General features: G+C 45.2%; 1 protein-coding gene and 1 pseudogene across 1 annotated transcript; one reads left to right on the top strand and one right to left on the bottom strand.

Annotated features, from left to right (window-relative positions):
* Positions 1 to 589: 589 nt before the first annotated feature.
* On the top strand, positions 590 to 1,661 carry LOC127671598 (26S proteasome non-ATPase regulatory subunit 4-like; annotated as a pseudogene).
* Positions 1,662 to 3,234: 1,573 nt separating this feature from the next.
* On the bottom strand, positions 3,235 to 15,768 carry Reeld1 (reeler domain containing 1). Its single transcript, XM_052166435.1, is given in 12 exon segments — positions 3,235 to 3,315; positions 3,317 to 3,380; positions 3,382 to 3,476; positions 3,656 to 3,730; positions 4,493 to 4,556; positions 5,006 to 5,183; positions 10,466 to 10,482; positions 11,842 to 11,890; positions 11,893 to 12,063; positions 15,564 to 15,661; positions 15,663 to 15,696; positions 15,699 to 15,768. Coding segments are annotated over 12 exon segments (996 nt in total).
* Positions 15,769 to 16,441: the final 673 nt, after the last annotated feature.

Here is a 16,441-nt window from a genome sequence, read left to right as displayed (position 1 = left end):
TCAGTGTAAGAAACCATGGAAAGGACCCCAGCTGCTCTGTCTTTCATCAACAGCCAACAGGAGCTCTCCAGGGAGTGCGGGTAGACACAAGGAGAACTTCCCAGCCCCACCCAGGAAAGACATAAATAGTAGAGCCAGACATAATGGCTACTGCTTGTCGCAGTGTACCGTGTTCCGCAATACTTTGTCCTATGTTAGCAGATAACAAGGCTCTAGAGCTTTCTACTTTCAACATACACAAACACACACAGAGAGACAGACACACATACAAACACACACAGCCATACAAACAGACACTCACACTCACAGACATACACACAAACACACATAGATACACAGAGAGAGATAGTCATACACACACACACAAAGACACATACAGATAGACACACATAGACAGCCACACACAGAGACACATACAGACACACTCAGCCACACACATAGACACTCACACACAGATAGATACACACAGAGGGACTCCCTCTTGCACAGAAAGATCTCAAACGTTCTCACAAACAGCACACATGTGACAAGGCCAGGTGAGAGCACACCAGTGGGGTCCTGGAGCCGGTCCACAGGGGATGGTGGCAAGATGGTGTCGGAGAGCACCATGGTTTGTGTGGACAACAGTGAGTACCTGTGGAGTGGAGACTTCCTTCCCACCTGGCTGTAGGCACAGCAGGATGCTATCAACAGTGTATGTCACTCAAAGACCCGAAGCTACCTTGAGAATAGCATGGGCCTGATCACACTGGCCAAGTACTGTGAGGTGCTGAGCACACGCACCCCTGACCTTGGCCGCAACCTCTCCAAGCTCCACACTGTCCAACCCAAAGTTCTTCACTGGCATCCGTGTGGCCCATCTGGCTCTGAGACACCATGAGAGCAAGAATCACAAGATGCGCGTCATCGCCTTGGTGGGTACCCTGTGGAGGGCAACGAGAAGGATCTAGTGAAATTAGCTAAACGCCTTATGAAAGAAGAAGTGAATGTTGACATCATCAACTGTGGGGAGAGGAGGCGGACAGAGAAGCTGGCGCCTTTGTGAACACGCTGAACGGCAAGGACAGAACCGGATCCCGTCTAGTGACGGGGCCTCCCGTGCTCTCATCACGTCTCCTATCCTGGCTGGTGAGGGCGGTGACTATGAGTTTGGAGTAGATCCCAGTGCTGATCCTGAATTGGCCCTGGCCCTTGTCACTCTATGGAAGAGCAGCAAACAACAACAAGAGGAGGAAGCCGGACGGGCCACTGCGGCCTCTGCAGCTGAAGCTGGGGTTGAAGGTGAAAGAGACTCAGATGGCGCCTACTGAAGATGACCGTCAGCCAGTAGGAGTGTGGCCGAGCTGGGCTTCCGGACCTCAGCAGCAGGACTGAGGAAGAGCAGATCGCCTATGCCATGCAGATATCTGCCTATGCCATGCAGATGTCCCGGCAGGGAGCAGAGTCTGGTCAGCTGACATCCACGCCAGCTCAGCCACGGACACATCTGAGGCAGCTGAGGAGGATGACTACGATGTGACGCAGGACCTAGAGTTCCTTCAGCGTCCAGGTGTGGGTGCCAACGATGAAACCATTCGGAATGCAATGGGCTTTCTGGCCTCAAGGATGGCAAGAAGGACAAGAAAGAGGAAGAGAAGAAGAGAGACTGGAGGGAGAGGTAGCCAGGTCTGCCCAGGGGACTGTAAAGATGGCATTGGGTAGGGACAGATGCGCTCTGCAGCCTTTACAGTGGAATAGAGCCTGGCAAGGAAAAAAAAAAAGAAGTATTCCAGTGGACTCTTTATCTTCATTTTAGAGGAGAGAGAGGTAAGAAGGATGTCTTTTTGTTGGACGTGTAGAAGGGATACTTGTGGCCCTCACTGGAATAAAATATGTTTGGTTCTTTCCACAGCATTCTTGGAGCACACTCATTGGTGAACACACCTAGATTTTACGTACCTAATGATCCAAGCACTGCGTCACCCAGGTGCAGGAGAGCAGAGTCTCTCAGTCGAGCTAAGATCAGCAGGAGAAACTGGAACAATACCTTTCCCACATCTGGTCTACACAGCGCCCTTGTAGTTGAATGGGGCACAGCCATGTTTTGCTCTTAGAACTTTACGAGCCGAAGGGCTAAATGCAGTACAACAGTTCCCATCGCCTGACTATTAGCACTGGGGTGGAAGTTGAATGAATATCCTGTCCAAGCCGGTTAGTTTCATGTCTCCATATTAATACAAATGGCCACTCTGCAGTGGGTTTACTTCTGCTTCCAAATAATCCCAATGTGTCGTCGCACACAGACACCGGTGTGTGTGGTCTCAGAACCTGGTGCTGTGGTCCTAGGTAGCGGGCTAAACGGTGTTTTCTTCCCCAGATAAGCCAAGGAATGGCTGCTCTTTATGCTGGTCAGGTCATTTTTAGCCTCACCTTTGGCAAAATGCAGCACACCTGCCAGCTGCAGGAAAACGCAAGCCCTTCATCAGTGTAAAGGCTGGGAAGTCCCACACCGCTGCGCCGGGAAGCTCCTTCCACTCTGGGACCCTGGGCCGCACCGGTACATTTCCTAAGCTGTGCTTCATCAAGCTCTCTGAAACTGTTTGCTCTGGATGCACCCCCCACAGTGATGGACCCAGGATCCTGTGCTTGCAGACAGACAGACTTGCCCTCACCTATACCTGCTTCATTGTGTCTGAACCTCCAACTAGTTTAGGAACTCTGGCTTTGAAAAGAGAACTCCATTTTGGGTGCTTTAGAGAGACGCAGGGAGGAGGAGTACGGATCTTTCTTTCTTGCAAGAGCTAAACCCCAACACGACTTTTTTTCAAAGGGTTAGAGAAGACGAGGCTGAGACACTACGGAGGACAGAATGTCTATTTCTTCAGGCTCCTTAAGGCAACAGAGGAAGCTTCTCGACCACAGGAGTCTAGCTAATGAGCAGGTTATACAATATTCATTGTGTCGAGTTTAACTCTTCAAACAGAACGTCTAATTGCAAGAAGGAAAAAAAAAAGGAGCAGAATTACAGACATTAAGACAACAAAGCTGTAGGAGAATTCCCTCAGTTGATAAATCTACCCCGCTGCTGCTTCCTGAGCTCACTACACACTGACAGCAGGCGCAGTGGGGCCTTGGCCTCATCAAGAATTCTCATTAGCTCATTTTTTACTAAGACACTCTGTGGAGCCACCGAGGGGCCCAGTCCAAGGGTCTCTTCAGAGGACAAGGTTCTTGTCCCCTACAGAGAGATTGTTGTCACCTGTCTCCTGACATGCACCTCATCTCCCAGTCGTCACTCCTGGCAACAGCATCTGCAGTAGGTTCACTGAAGGACCCTTTCTGTCCACTTGTGGCAATACTGAGGATACAGATAGCAAAGTCCAGCAGCTATGGCCACACCTGGACAGGCCAATCAGGATTCCCAGCTGCAGAGTCCCGAGCTGCATCACCAAAGGGGCACTGGCTCCCTCTAGTTTCACGGCAGGCCTTAGGTCAATCTTGCTAAGGTATTACCACCCTCTGCAGTATCTCCTCCACACTCTGTTCCCTGTGCTGTGTCTCAGATAAAGAGCTATCAGAAGCCCTTGAGGGGTCTGACGGGTTCCCAGATATGCCCAAGGTACAGAAGTCAGGGCTAGGAGTGGCTGACTCAGCTCTATTCACATGGAGACCAGACCTGCTGAGGCTTGGGAATATGAGCAGTGTACAGAGAGGGGCCCATCACAGACCTATTATAGGCTGTCATCTTGTCCTACAAAAGAAAGATGACGTCAAAGGAGCAGATCTTCACCCAATTTGCAACTAGGTTTTCAACTGACTTGTATTCCACGGAAAATTCCGGGCAGCTGTTGAAAAGCTAGCCTCTTGCTTGCTTTAGAAGAATCAGATTAAAAAACGAAATAGATAAACATGTATCTGCTACTGACAGGGATAGGTAGCTAATGGAAATCCCACTAGAGCACAGAGCTACTTGCATTAACAAATCTGGGGTCTTTTAAGAGGCTCCTAAACCCAAACAAAGGATTATATCATTCCTGGTGAGAACATTGAAGATACTTGTTTATGGTAGGCCATAGCAGTGAGAAACATTTATTCTTACTGTAGGTTCCAATAACTTTAAGTGAGAATACTATACCGTGTTTTATTTGGTGTACCTTCTGCAGTGTCAAAGGGAAAGTAAATCTTCAGGATGTATGTTTTATATCTGACCACTGGTACCACACAGTGTTTTGAGGCTAGTTTTATAAAGGTGGGGTAAAGAGGAAAGAGAAATTTTTAAGCAAAGCTAAGTGGGAAGACAAATAACTAAACCATCAATTTTCTGCGATTGCCAATAAGTCCAGAGTTACTGCATGGACTGGAAAGGCTGGTATTGATTAGGACAGGACACTGTGCATCACACACTAGCGTTGTCTATGGCTGTGGCTGTTCATCCATTAGCTCCTTCCCAGTCGGGCACTTCTCACTCCAGAGCTAAAATACCAAGTCTCACCTCCCCCATGCACACTCTTACCTGCTTACCCTTATCCAAGAACAGGCAGGTTTCCAAAGGATCCAAATTCAGATCATTTGGAGTCCTTAAGAGGAGAGAATTAAAAGAATAAAAGGGACCATAAAGAATCTGAAACAAAAGGCTATCTTTTCTCTTGCTTCTGTGTGTTTTGATGAAACCAGATTTTCCTGGAATAAATCCCGAGTTTGGACACAGATGCCAGAAAGGAGAGTTGGGGGAGGGGTGTGGGAGAACTCATGAGTTCTGCCATTTGTGTAGTATTTAATACAAAGGTATACACTGACACTTTACATTAAAAGTATATTTCAGATACTAAAAGTATAGTCTATTTATTGCACACATCTCAGGGTTCAGCTTCTCTGAGTTATTATCATACCCAGCTATTCTAGCCAGCAGCCCTGTTTCTATGAAGATATATCACAATCTGGCCACCATCTCCTTTTTCTGTCAGACTCCCAAACATCTAAGTAGCTATCCCTGTCCAATTCAGTGGCCCACCCCATCAGCTATTACCTATGATGGGTGCTCAGGATGGAAACAACACTGTCTAGGGAGCCTTTTCTGAGAGTCATGAGCATCTCCAACTTATAGACATCCAGGGATGGTTGTAGGATTGGATTGATCTCTCCACTGAGTTGCTGACTGTTGCTGCTTACAGTAGAGGTGTGTGAAGGTGACTGAGACAAGCTCTCTGTATGCCATTATAACTTTGTCACTCTAATGCCGGAAAGAGCAGTGTCTAGGATGTTCACATCTGTTGTAGAAATTACTTTAATCCCTGTACAGAGTTTCTGCCTCACCTTTGTTTATTGAATTCCCAGATTTAAAAAAAATGCACAACCTTTATATTTACAATAAGCCCTAAACAACTAATAGCTGGTACCTACCCTCCATGCCATTAGAATTATGTTCCTATCAATAACTCCATGTTATTACTTACTATTTATTATGTTCCATTTGGACTGCTTTTAAGTCCAGCAGGCCAGTTCTCAGGGTCGTTTTTTGGCTCACCTAATCCATGGCAGCTTTTCCTTCTTCCTCCTGCCTACTTCTTCTCTTGTCGAGGTTCTCCTCCATTTCCAAGCCTGTGAGACCTAAGCCCCACCTATGTCTCTTCTGCCCGGCAATGGGCTGTTGGCATTTTTATTTATCAGAAATAACTTGAAGCAGGGTTACAGGGACTACATGCAAACTCCAGGTCTTGGGAGCCCACACTTGGCATTATAACAGACAGCAAAAGACAAAACCTCAACACTCATCTTTAACTCATGTAAGGACAAAAGCAAAGACTTCTTAAAATTTCTATATTAAAGATAAGCAGGCACTGGGAATCAAACAGAGACCTGAAGACACCTCAAAAAGACAGAGAAGCATTTCATCCTGTATTGGCTGATGCAACAACTATGATAACGGTACGAGTCCAATATACTTTCAGAATGATCATAAATGAGGGTTATTAGGAAATGTCAGCATTCAAACAATCAGCACAGTAAATTAAGTCCCTGACAAGACACCAAAGTACCTATTTCTTAAATCTTTTTAAAGAGGAATCTCTTGCCTTTCTAAACTTGTGAATTCTTAATAACCATTGTAGAGGGAACACAAGGACCACTGTGTCAATTCTTATCATGACCCTCACCATCAGATCCTGGGAATGTGACTGAGCAGTAAGGTGATAAAGAACAGATACATCAATACATGGACAGGAAAACTGAGGTCAGGTGACCTTTGCTCCCTCTGATGGCCGCCAACCTCAGAACTTGTATTATGTACAGCACAGGGTGAGCACTTTGTGAGTCTCTGTAAGCACCAGTGGAGAGGAAGATGTGCTTGCTGGGTTTGCACACACTGGTCCATAGTGCATAAGCATTTGTACTTGCACAACACTATCAGCAGTCACATTCCAACAGAGGAAGGGTTGTCACCCCTCAGATCCTCAGCCAGGGAAGGCTTTGCCATCCCTATGGATTTAAGACATTATGGATTCTTGATATGGTTGTATCCACATCTAAGTATATACATTCATGGATCCAAGGCATGATGGTGCCGCGGTGGCCCAGTGATGTCTGTAAAAATGATATTTTACAGACAGAGGCGAAAAAGAAAAATGTCTCCTGGGAATAACAGAACTCTCTGTATATTTGGAAGCTGATAATCTCACCTGGCAATTTACTGTACTCTCTTACTTTCTGGCTATTTAAGATGGGCCCTCAGTTCTCAAGTAGCAGTTTGCCCTGACTTCCTCCTTTTCTCTCTTCACCTCCTTTTTTTCTCTTCGTAAGGCCTGGCTGATAATCCAGGTCTTTGAAGTCAACTCACTGACCACCAAACCCCCTTTTTAGAATTGCAATGCCTTGCCTCATAGTTGTTTACATAATTACTACCTTCCAACCACATGCAGGTTTTTATGGCTGTGCCTATGTGTATGAGGATGGCTCTGGCACTCTGGTACTGAAAGCATTGATTAAGTCAGGAAGTTTTGTTTCACAAGATAGAAGGCTAAATGTTAGATAAGGATTTATCACAAGAACTTGTTAAGACCAGGTGGTATAAGAAACTTCAAACTCTTTGAAGGTTTACTGTATATTATGAGTGACTTTGTATTCTAATCAGGAAGTTTGATGGCATCTGTAAATTGATCTTCTGTATCTGTTACTTGAGAAACTTTGTACCTGATTGATTTTGCATTTCCTTGTACCAAATGGCTATGATAATTGTGCCTGCCTCACTGGCTACATCTTTTGAAATGGTAATACCAACTCTTCCTGTATAAAAATCCTTGCCTTAGAGCTCCAAAATACATTCAGTTCAAACCACCTCTGTGTGTGTGTGGTTTGTTCTGTCTGTCATCTCAGCCGGGCCTGTGCTTTCCTGGACCAGAGGTTATCCCACAGCAGACCCACAGTCTGTAACATGATGGGTCTTCGACATGGCTGTGCCTGTAAAACCCAACCAACTCCATTTTTGATTCCAGGAAGAAAACCACAAAGTCTACCTGAGCAAACATCCTATGGCAACGGCCTCTTAGCAACAGTCAATCAGGCTGCAACAGCAGGGTCGAGACGCATATAGATAACCTGAGACATCCTGCAGAGAATAGATAAGCCAGCCATCCTTCTTGTCAGGTGGGTTTGCCCCATGTTTAGTTCCTGCAGATTGCACCAGAAATGCAGTTTTAAAAATATTAATTTGCTTACCTCTAAGGAAATTCCTCAAGTTTGCTCTAACCACAATACAAAATAAATAGAGCGCACTTCTAAACTCTAGGCTCTCACTTCTGACCCGCTGTGACTGTGAGAGTCCTTGCTCCCAAGCTCATAATAAAGACCTTTGTGTGTTTGCATTGGAATTGACTCCTCAATGTTCTTTGGGGTCCCTGAGACTTGGGCATAACATGCCCATGTCAAACAGTATACATTCACTTAAGAACATTGTTCATTCAAGCCTCCACTGAGGCTGTTATGAGTGTATTTGCTCAGAGATGTTTCATGAAGATAAATAATGGGAAGGTTCCGCATCACGAGAACTTTCAGTTAGGAGGTTGGGATTGTTTATTTTAGGCCTCTTTCTTAATGAAACATAAAGTCCTGTGTTGGTCAGCAAAGAAAAGGTGGATTCCCAGTGAGATACAAAGAGCCTTGTGCAGGAAGCCCTGAGTTCAGTCCCCAGACATAGAGGCAAGAGCATCAGAAGTTCAAGGCCATCTTAGTTACATAGTGATGTTGAGGCCGGCCTATCTAAAATATGCATTGCATGGGCTTTTATAACAGGAGAAAAAGGGAGTGAAGAGAGAAGAAGGGGGAAGATGTACAGAGAATATCCTACATACTGTAAGCTGTATCACCTGTCAATTAAAAAGCCTGTGGCCTATGGTTTATGTTGAAGTTTGGTCTGTTGTTATGTATTATAATATAGTTGAAGGTCTAGGCCTATGAGTGAATTCTCACAGTTACAAGCTTTTGTTGGGAAAAATCTTGTTCCTTGATTTAAACTATTGGTTAAATAAAAATGGCTACAGACAATTACTGGAGGGATTAAAGGCAGGTGGGTTTTGAGTTACCTGGTTGGGAATGGAGAAGGAGGGGAAGAGGGAAGAGACCAGGAAGAGAAAGAGTAAGTATGAGAGGAGAGGAAGTAGCCACCATGAGGGCAGATGGACCAGGAGAAATAGCAAGGGAAGGTATCCAGGCAGCAGTTAGAAGAGTAGATTAGGGGTTACCCCCAGTAATTATCAAAGTCAAATAGAACAGTCCGAGTCTTACTTATTTGTAAGTAAGACTTACAAATATAAATTGGTTCTACTACAGGCTTAGGCAGGAAATAGAAAGTGGGACATCCAGGAGGAGAATGGGTTCTGGGACAGAGCCAGGCACAGGAAGATTCGCCAAGAAGACTGGAGGCATGGTAGCTAAGTGCAGATGACCGCCATGTGGCAGAATGTAAATAAAAAAACATGGGTTATCTTAAGTTATGAGTCTAGTTAGAGAAGGGCCTAGCTAAATGGCCAATGCATTTGTAAATATATTGTGAGTCTGAGTCTTATTTCTTGGAGCATGGGGCATCAGGCATAACTTCTACAGAAGAAGCAGGAGAAAGAGGATGAGGAGAAAGGGAGGAAGAAGAGGAAGTGGAAGAGGAGAAGGAAGAAAAGGAAGAGAGGGAGGAGGAGGAAGAAGAAGAAGAGGAAGAGGAGGAGCTCATCATTTGTAGCACCCCTAGCATCACAGATCCACAGAAACACTGACACATTGTGCTACCTGCTCGCACAGAGTTCTCCCACGAAGGTGTGTGCTGTCTCCCAGCTTGTAGCACAGTTCTAACTGCCCTCACTCTGGTGGGGGGGGGCAGCCTAATTCAGTATATTGAGTTAATAAAACCTGTTTGCTGCAGAAATGTTGAAAGCACAAGTGGTTCCCCTCAAGACCCCCATGGTGTCCCTGGAGGCAGCTGCAGCTGCTCAGGCGGGTGCATTTTGCTTGTTCCGTGGAGAGAGGAACCTGCATTATCAAGCGGCGGGTGGGGATAGAGCACTTTAAAATGATGCTGGCAGCCAGGCATGTGAGTGACCCGGGCCTGTTCCTTCTCCTTCAGCAGCATCTGGCCTCTGGTAAGGTGTTAGTGCTGGTGACCCAGATGACCACCATGACCCAGGTTGCATGTGGTAGGGTAGAGGGTAGCAGAGAGGAGGCCTCCACTGTGTATCTGTTGAGACACTATAACAATCCAATCCTGGCTCAGTACACAAAATATGACGTGGTGATTGGTAGACCACAGAAACAAAACCAGGGACTCATAGACTGAATTTCTAGTAAGCAATACCCTGGACTACCCCAATACCAGGAGAACATACTTGTGATAGTTCATACATGATTGGCCCAGGGAGTGACCCTATTAGGAGGTGTAGCCTTCTTGGAGTAGGTGTGTCACTCTGGGTGTGGTTAAGACCTTCACCCTAGTTGCCTTGAAGTCAGTCTTCCACTAGCAGTCTTCAGACGAAGATGTAGAACTCTCAGCTCCTCCTGCACTGTGCCTGCCTGGATGCTGCCATGCTTCTGCCTTGATGACAATGGACTGAACCTCTGAGCCTGTAAGCCAGCCCCAATAAAATGTTGTCTTTTATAAAACTTGCATTGGTCACGGTGTCTGTTCACAGTAATAAAACCTTAACTAAGACAATACCAGATGCTGAAAAACAGCAGTCTAAGTGCACAGAACTGGAGGGGTTACTTTATCTCCCTTTGGACGACTTCACTCCTTTAATATAGGAATGCTCGATAGCTATTAGGAGAGTGCGTGTAGCTGTGTTACTCCTCAGTAAATGCAGGTATCTAGGGAAGATTACATGCACAGGGTTACCCCCAAACAAAACCTAAAACCACACCAAAGAATCCTTCATTTTGACAAGAGTCTCTTCTTAGACTGTGTAGATTCAATTGAAAGGTTTTTTTTGTCTTCAGTTCTTAAACTTATTACCAATCCCTTGCTGCATCCTGTCAGTGACATCGTTAAAGCATTCACAAGCAAGGTGTGATAGGTTACACTTGTGATTCCAGAACTCAGAGGAATCAACCCCCAGGCCCCACAGAGTGGAAGGAGTGGAAGGAGTGGAAGGAGAAGACTTCGATTACATCATTCTAGCATGACCCAATCTCCACATGCTACGGCATGTGTCCTCGCCTTCTCTCTCTCTCTCTCTCTCTCTCTCTCTCTCTCTCTCTCTCTCTCTCTCTCTCTCTCTCTTTCTCTCAGACAAAAACACATGCACACACGTACACCACATGCACAACGTAATAAAACCATATCTCATTTTGAGTAACGGCAATACTTAGGCGGAACTGTATAAGCACTCTGTGTAGTTCTTGTATACATGTAGTCTAAGTAGCAGGTTGCTATCATGAGCCATTACCTCGATCACCCTGTACATATGGGACTCGTTCACACCCATAAAGCCCCATGAGGTACATGCTGGTGTTATTATGCCTAGTTTGTTTTTTAAAAATATGTGTATACATGTGTGTCCACATTCATGTGTGTCCAAGTGCACATGTGTGAATATGTATGCTTGTGGCTTACGTGTGTGTGTGTGTGTGTGTGTGTGTGTGTGTGTGTGTGTGTGTGAGAGAGAGAGAGAGAGAGAGAGAGAGAGGGGTAAGTTTAGGATGTTATTCACCAGGCACTGTCCACCTTGTTGGTTGGATAAAGCCACCAATGCAGACAGGTGGCTGTCCAGTGAGCCCTAGCATCTGCTTGTCTCCACCTCCCCAGTGCTGGGAATATACGGGGTGGGGGTGGGGCTACCACGCCTATTTTTTAATGTGGGCCCTGGGAACTAAACTCAGGTCTTCTTTCGCACACAGTAGGCACTTTACAGGCTGAGCTATCTCCCCAGCTCTTCTTTGGAGGTAGCACACAGGTGTTGCACTGGCTAGCCCAAACACCTGGGCTTGCCGATCCCCCTGCCTTAGCCTCTCAGGAGGTGGAACTGCAGATGAATGCCACCCCACACACCTCATTCTTCCCACTTTTGAAGAATATGGCCCTGGGGGCAGGGAAGTCTTGTCTTTCTGTCTGCCTCCTTCACTTCTCTTTATGTACCAACTCTTTCATACTTTTTTATAACTCAGGTATGAGTCTTCTTTGGTACTGGAAGGCAGGGAGTACCACATGCCAGGACTGTGGGCCACACACAGGAGACCTGGCCACATAGTTCTGTTCCAGTTGCTCTCTGCATAGGCTCCCTAGCCCAGGAGCCACAGGGACCCAGTGCCTGTTCTAAAGTGGCCACAGGGAGGGGAAAGGGCCTCTCCCTCCAAAGTGTGCCCAGTTACTGAGGGGCACTGCTCTCTTACAGGAATCTAATGTCCCCTCCGGGCTGGTCAGCGGCTTTCCACTTGAACAAAGTGTCTTCTTCAGGCTGTTGTCAGAGTGAGCAACAGTATCTGCCTCTTCAAAACAAGGCATCAGTTTAGAATGTCGGGGAGTAAAGGCCACGGCGCTCACTGTCCAGTGACCCGCCACCGGGAGTGCTTGCAGCACAAAGCCCGTGGAGTCGCGACTGCTTCGGACAGACACTGAGATAGAAATCAACCATCAAGTGTCACCATCCACTCAGTGCCACCACGATTCTCAAAACTGAAAGTGTAAGGCCACCCCTTCCCTTTGGCATAAGTAGTCCATTAGTGGGGAAAACCTACCTCCTATCTCATGCCAAAATAAACTCCATTTGGATAAAAAGGTGACTCTAGTTAAGGACGATTGCCACTGTTGGGCTGGAGTTCCATTGTCAACAATCAAGCCAGGCAAAGTCACACAGCCTGCAGGTCCAGTTCCAGGGACCTGCTGACCTCTCCAGACTCCATGGGCACCTGTGCACACATGGCATTTAGTTACACACACACACACACACACACACCTGCATACACAAGGCATATATTCATAGACACACACACACACACATACCTGCATACACAAGGCATATATTCATAGACACACACACATACACACCTGCATACACAAGGCATATATTCATAGACACACACCTGCATACACAAGGCATATAGTCATAGACACACACACACACAGGCACACACAGGAACACACAGGCATATACATGCACACACATGGCATATATTCACACATACACACACATGTGCACACATAGCATATAATTACAGACAGACAAACACACATATACCTACACACATGGCATATAGTCACACACACATACACACACACACCTGCATACACAAGGCAATGTAGTCACAGACACACACACACATACACACACGTGCACACACATGGCATATAGTCACACACACACACATACACACCTTTATATACTTGGCACATAGTCACAGACACACACACACATGCATACACCTGTACACACATGACGCATAGTCACAGACACACACACACCTGTACACACATGGCACATAGTCATGGACACACACCTGCACACACATGGCATAGAGTCACAGACACACATATACACACCTTTACACACTTGGCACATAGTCACAGACACATACACACACCTGCACACACATGTAACAGTCACAGACACACATACATACACATACCTGCATACACATGGCACATAGTTACACACACATACACACATACCTGCACACTCATGGCATAGTCACACCTGCACACACATGGCATAGAGTCACAGACACACACATACACCCCTTTACACACTTGGCACATAGTCACAGGCACACACATACACACACCTGCATACACATGACACATAGTCACACACACACACATATCTGCACACTCATGGCATAATCACAGACATGCACACATATACACACACCTGCACACACATGGCATAGAGTCACAGACACACACATACACACCTTTACACACTTGGCATATAGTCATAGACAGACACACACACACACCTATACACACATGGCACATGGCACAAATACACACACACACACATCTGCACATACATGGCATATAGTCACATACAGACAGACACACACACACACACCTTTAAGCACTTGGCATATAGTCAAAGACACACACCCACATACACATCTGCACTCACATGGCACATAGTTACAGACACACATACACACCTTTACACACATGGAACATAGTTACAGACACACATACACACCTTTACACACATGGCACATAGTCACAGACACATATACACACCCATACACACATGGCATATATTCACACACACATACATACATTCATACCTGCACACACATGGCATATACTTATAGACACACACACACCTGCACACACATGGCATATAGTCACAGACACATACCTGCATACACATGGTGTATAGTCACAGACATACACAGAACACATATACACATATGCAGAGATTTTTTAAAGATATATTAAAATGCAATAAAAATCTATAAACTGTCCTTTTTTCTTTTAAAAAATATTAAAATTGAGAATGTCCTTTTAAGCAAAACTAATTTGCCATAACAGAAGGGGAAATAAAGCACTCTTCCCCCAGAGCTATTTGGATTTCATTTATTTATTTTTATCATGTTATAATGGACCAACAAATAAAGACATCACACAGTTCTGTAAGAAACCACTCAAATACTTTCCTACTACCAAATTCTACGCATCTCAGCGAACGTCCATACAGTGAGATCAGCCACTCTAAAGTCTGAGAGCTTAGCTTGGGGTTTTAAATTTTGTCAATTACATGTTATAGACTTATCCATCAGACACAAAAAAGAAAGAAAACTATGCCAGAGTTCAACTAGAAAACCAAGGGGAATAAAGTTTGTTATATTTAAAAAAAATGATGCAGATGAAATCTAAGGACAAATGATGGGCTCTGAGAAATATTTGTAACCTGTAAGGCGGGCATTGGATACAGAGTAGCTGAGGCTATGTCTCAGAGGGAGAATCTTTCCTGGCATGTGATATATAGAGACAGAGTGATTATAGTTATTATGTCTAATGTAAGTATAAGCATACAATGTTTGACCTCCTTAAAATGATTAAATGACACAAACAGAAAATATAATAAGCCCAGTCACTGTTTAAAAAGTATTCATAGGCCAACAAGATGGCTTAGCAAATAAGAGTGTTTGCTGTCAAACCTGATGTTTGACCCTTAGAACCTAAATGGTGGGAAAAAATCCACTCCTGCAAGTTGTCTTCTGACCTACATACTCAAGGATGCATGTATGTGTGTGCACACACACACAAAACATACACATTTACATACAAAGTGCTATTTTATCTATTAGCAAATAATAAAGTGTTATCTTTTAAAAACTAAGATTAGTAGAACCATGGAAAAACCAAAAGGCTTGTTCACAAGTGCTGGACCTGTAAACCTTTCAGCTCTCTGGAGACAGCAGAGCCTAACATCCTAAAATGCAGCTCTCTCCGATGCATCCTCTTGCATCGACAGAGGTCCTGAGCACATAGGGCTGAAGTAAGTCAGAAGCAAAAATAACATAGGTGAATTCACATACGAGAGCTCCCTGGGCTAACCAGATTGAAAGAGGCAGAAGAAAAGACCTGAGGTTATCAGGAGCTGTTTTACTTTCTAGTTGGTTGGTTGGTTGTTAGTTAGTTAGTTTATGCTGGAGATTGAATTCAAGGCTTCCTGAATGCTGGGCATATTTTATTTTTAAGTGTTTGTACTTCGTCCATCTATAGTTGAATCCTGGTTATGTTGGAACACATAGAGCAATATTTACGACTTTCATCTCTTATTGAGGATGAATTGTTTGGTGATAAATGACCAAACGCATTATTTTACACACACATGATATATGAAGATTGTTCAGGGTAAACACACTAGTTATCTGTAATAAGATATGCTTGTATCTTACCGTATTGGCCAATAATCTTTTCTAATAATCTCAGTTGTGATGACTACTGTCAGTACAAACATTAGGAATCGTGTCATTTTCATAATAGAAAAACTGCATGCTTCTTTTCAGTCAAAAAACGTGTTTCCTGGGCCTAACCACACTGTAATTCAGGAAGCTCCTTCCCGGTGCAAGCACACTGGGCATGTTCCCTAGGACTCACGCTCCCGTGACAGTAACACACATACCTGGAATCTTGGCTCCTGGCCAGTAGGAAGGCCTGCTGGTATGGATGGAGATGTGGTGGGAGCCAGGGTGCTTGGGCTGGGGTTGTGTGTGCCTGGGCCACGTCTTCACAGGCCTGGGTGCTCACACCATGGGAAAGGCAGTTGATCAGAAAGCTAGAGTCAGGGTGGCACAGGTCCAGCTTGCAAGGACAGCTAGGATTCTCATCCTGGGCTTTGCTGCGACATGCCAAGCATTGGCCTCAGTTCCTGTCTGAAGATGAAGTGGGGTTTTTCAGACATGCTGGCCTGACTCCTGGGCTCCCTCTTCCTCTGCGGTAATTTTAATGCTGTTCCCAAGGTCAATGTCAAAAGTACAAGCCTGGCTGTGGGAAGTGTTTCATTTCAAAACACTACAAATTTGTCCGTGTTTTTGTTAATGGTTGTGTGGTGCATTTGCACTTGTTATGTGTGTGTGCACATGTGTGCGTACAGGTATGTAGATAGGAACAAAGGGCAACTTGAAAGGTTGTGCTAATTATTCCCCACCTGTCTTTTTAAAGCTTGTGTCTGACTCTTCCCCAAAGCTCCCGGACGGTCTAGACTGGCCAGCGTCTCATCCCTTAGGGATTGTCATGTGCGTCTCAGTTCTGTTAGTTTCCTCTGAGGCTGAAACATTCCGTCCTGTAGGAAGCTCCATAAACAGGAAGGTAAACAACTCAAAATAACTCAGGAAGTCCCTGAAACTGACCAGATTCACTGCCAAAGTAAGCAATAAAAGTGGAGAGTCCCTTTCAGAGGAGGAGGAAGCCGGTTGTAAAGATGAATCTCAGGAGAAAAGACAGAAGACTTGAAACCAGTTGCTGGGAGAGGTTTAGACCAGCCTGGGCACCTGGAAAGCC

Source organism: Apodemus sylvaticus, chromosome 21 (assembly GCF_947179515.1).
Source record: "Apodemus sylvaticus chromosome 21, mApoSyl1.1, whole genome shotgun sequence".
Lineage (NCBI taxonomy): Eukaryota > Metazoa > Chordata > Mammalia > Rodentia > Muridae > Apodemus > Apodemus sylvaticus.
Note: the sequence above shows the minus strand (reverse complement) of the source record. Positions and strands in the feature narration are given on the sequence as shown.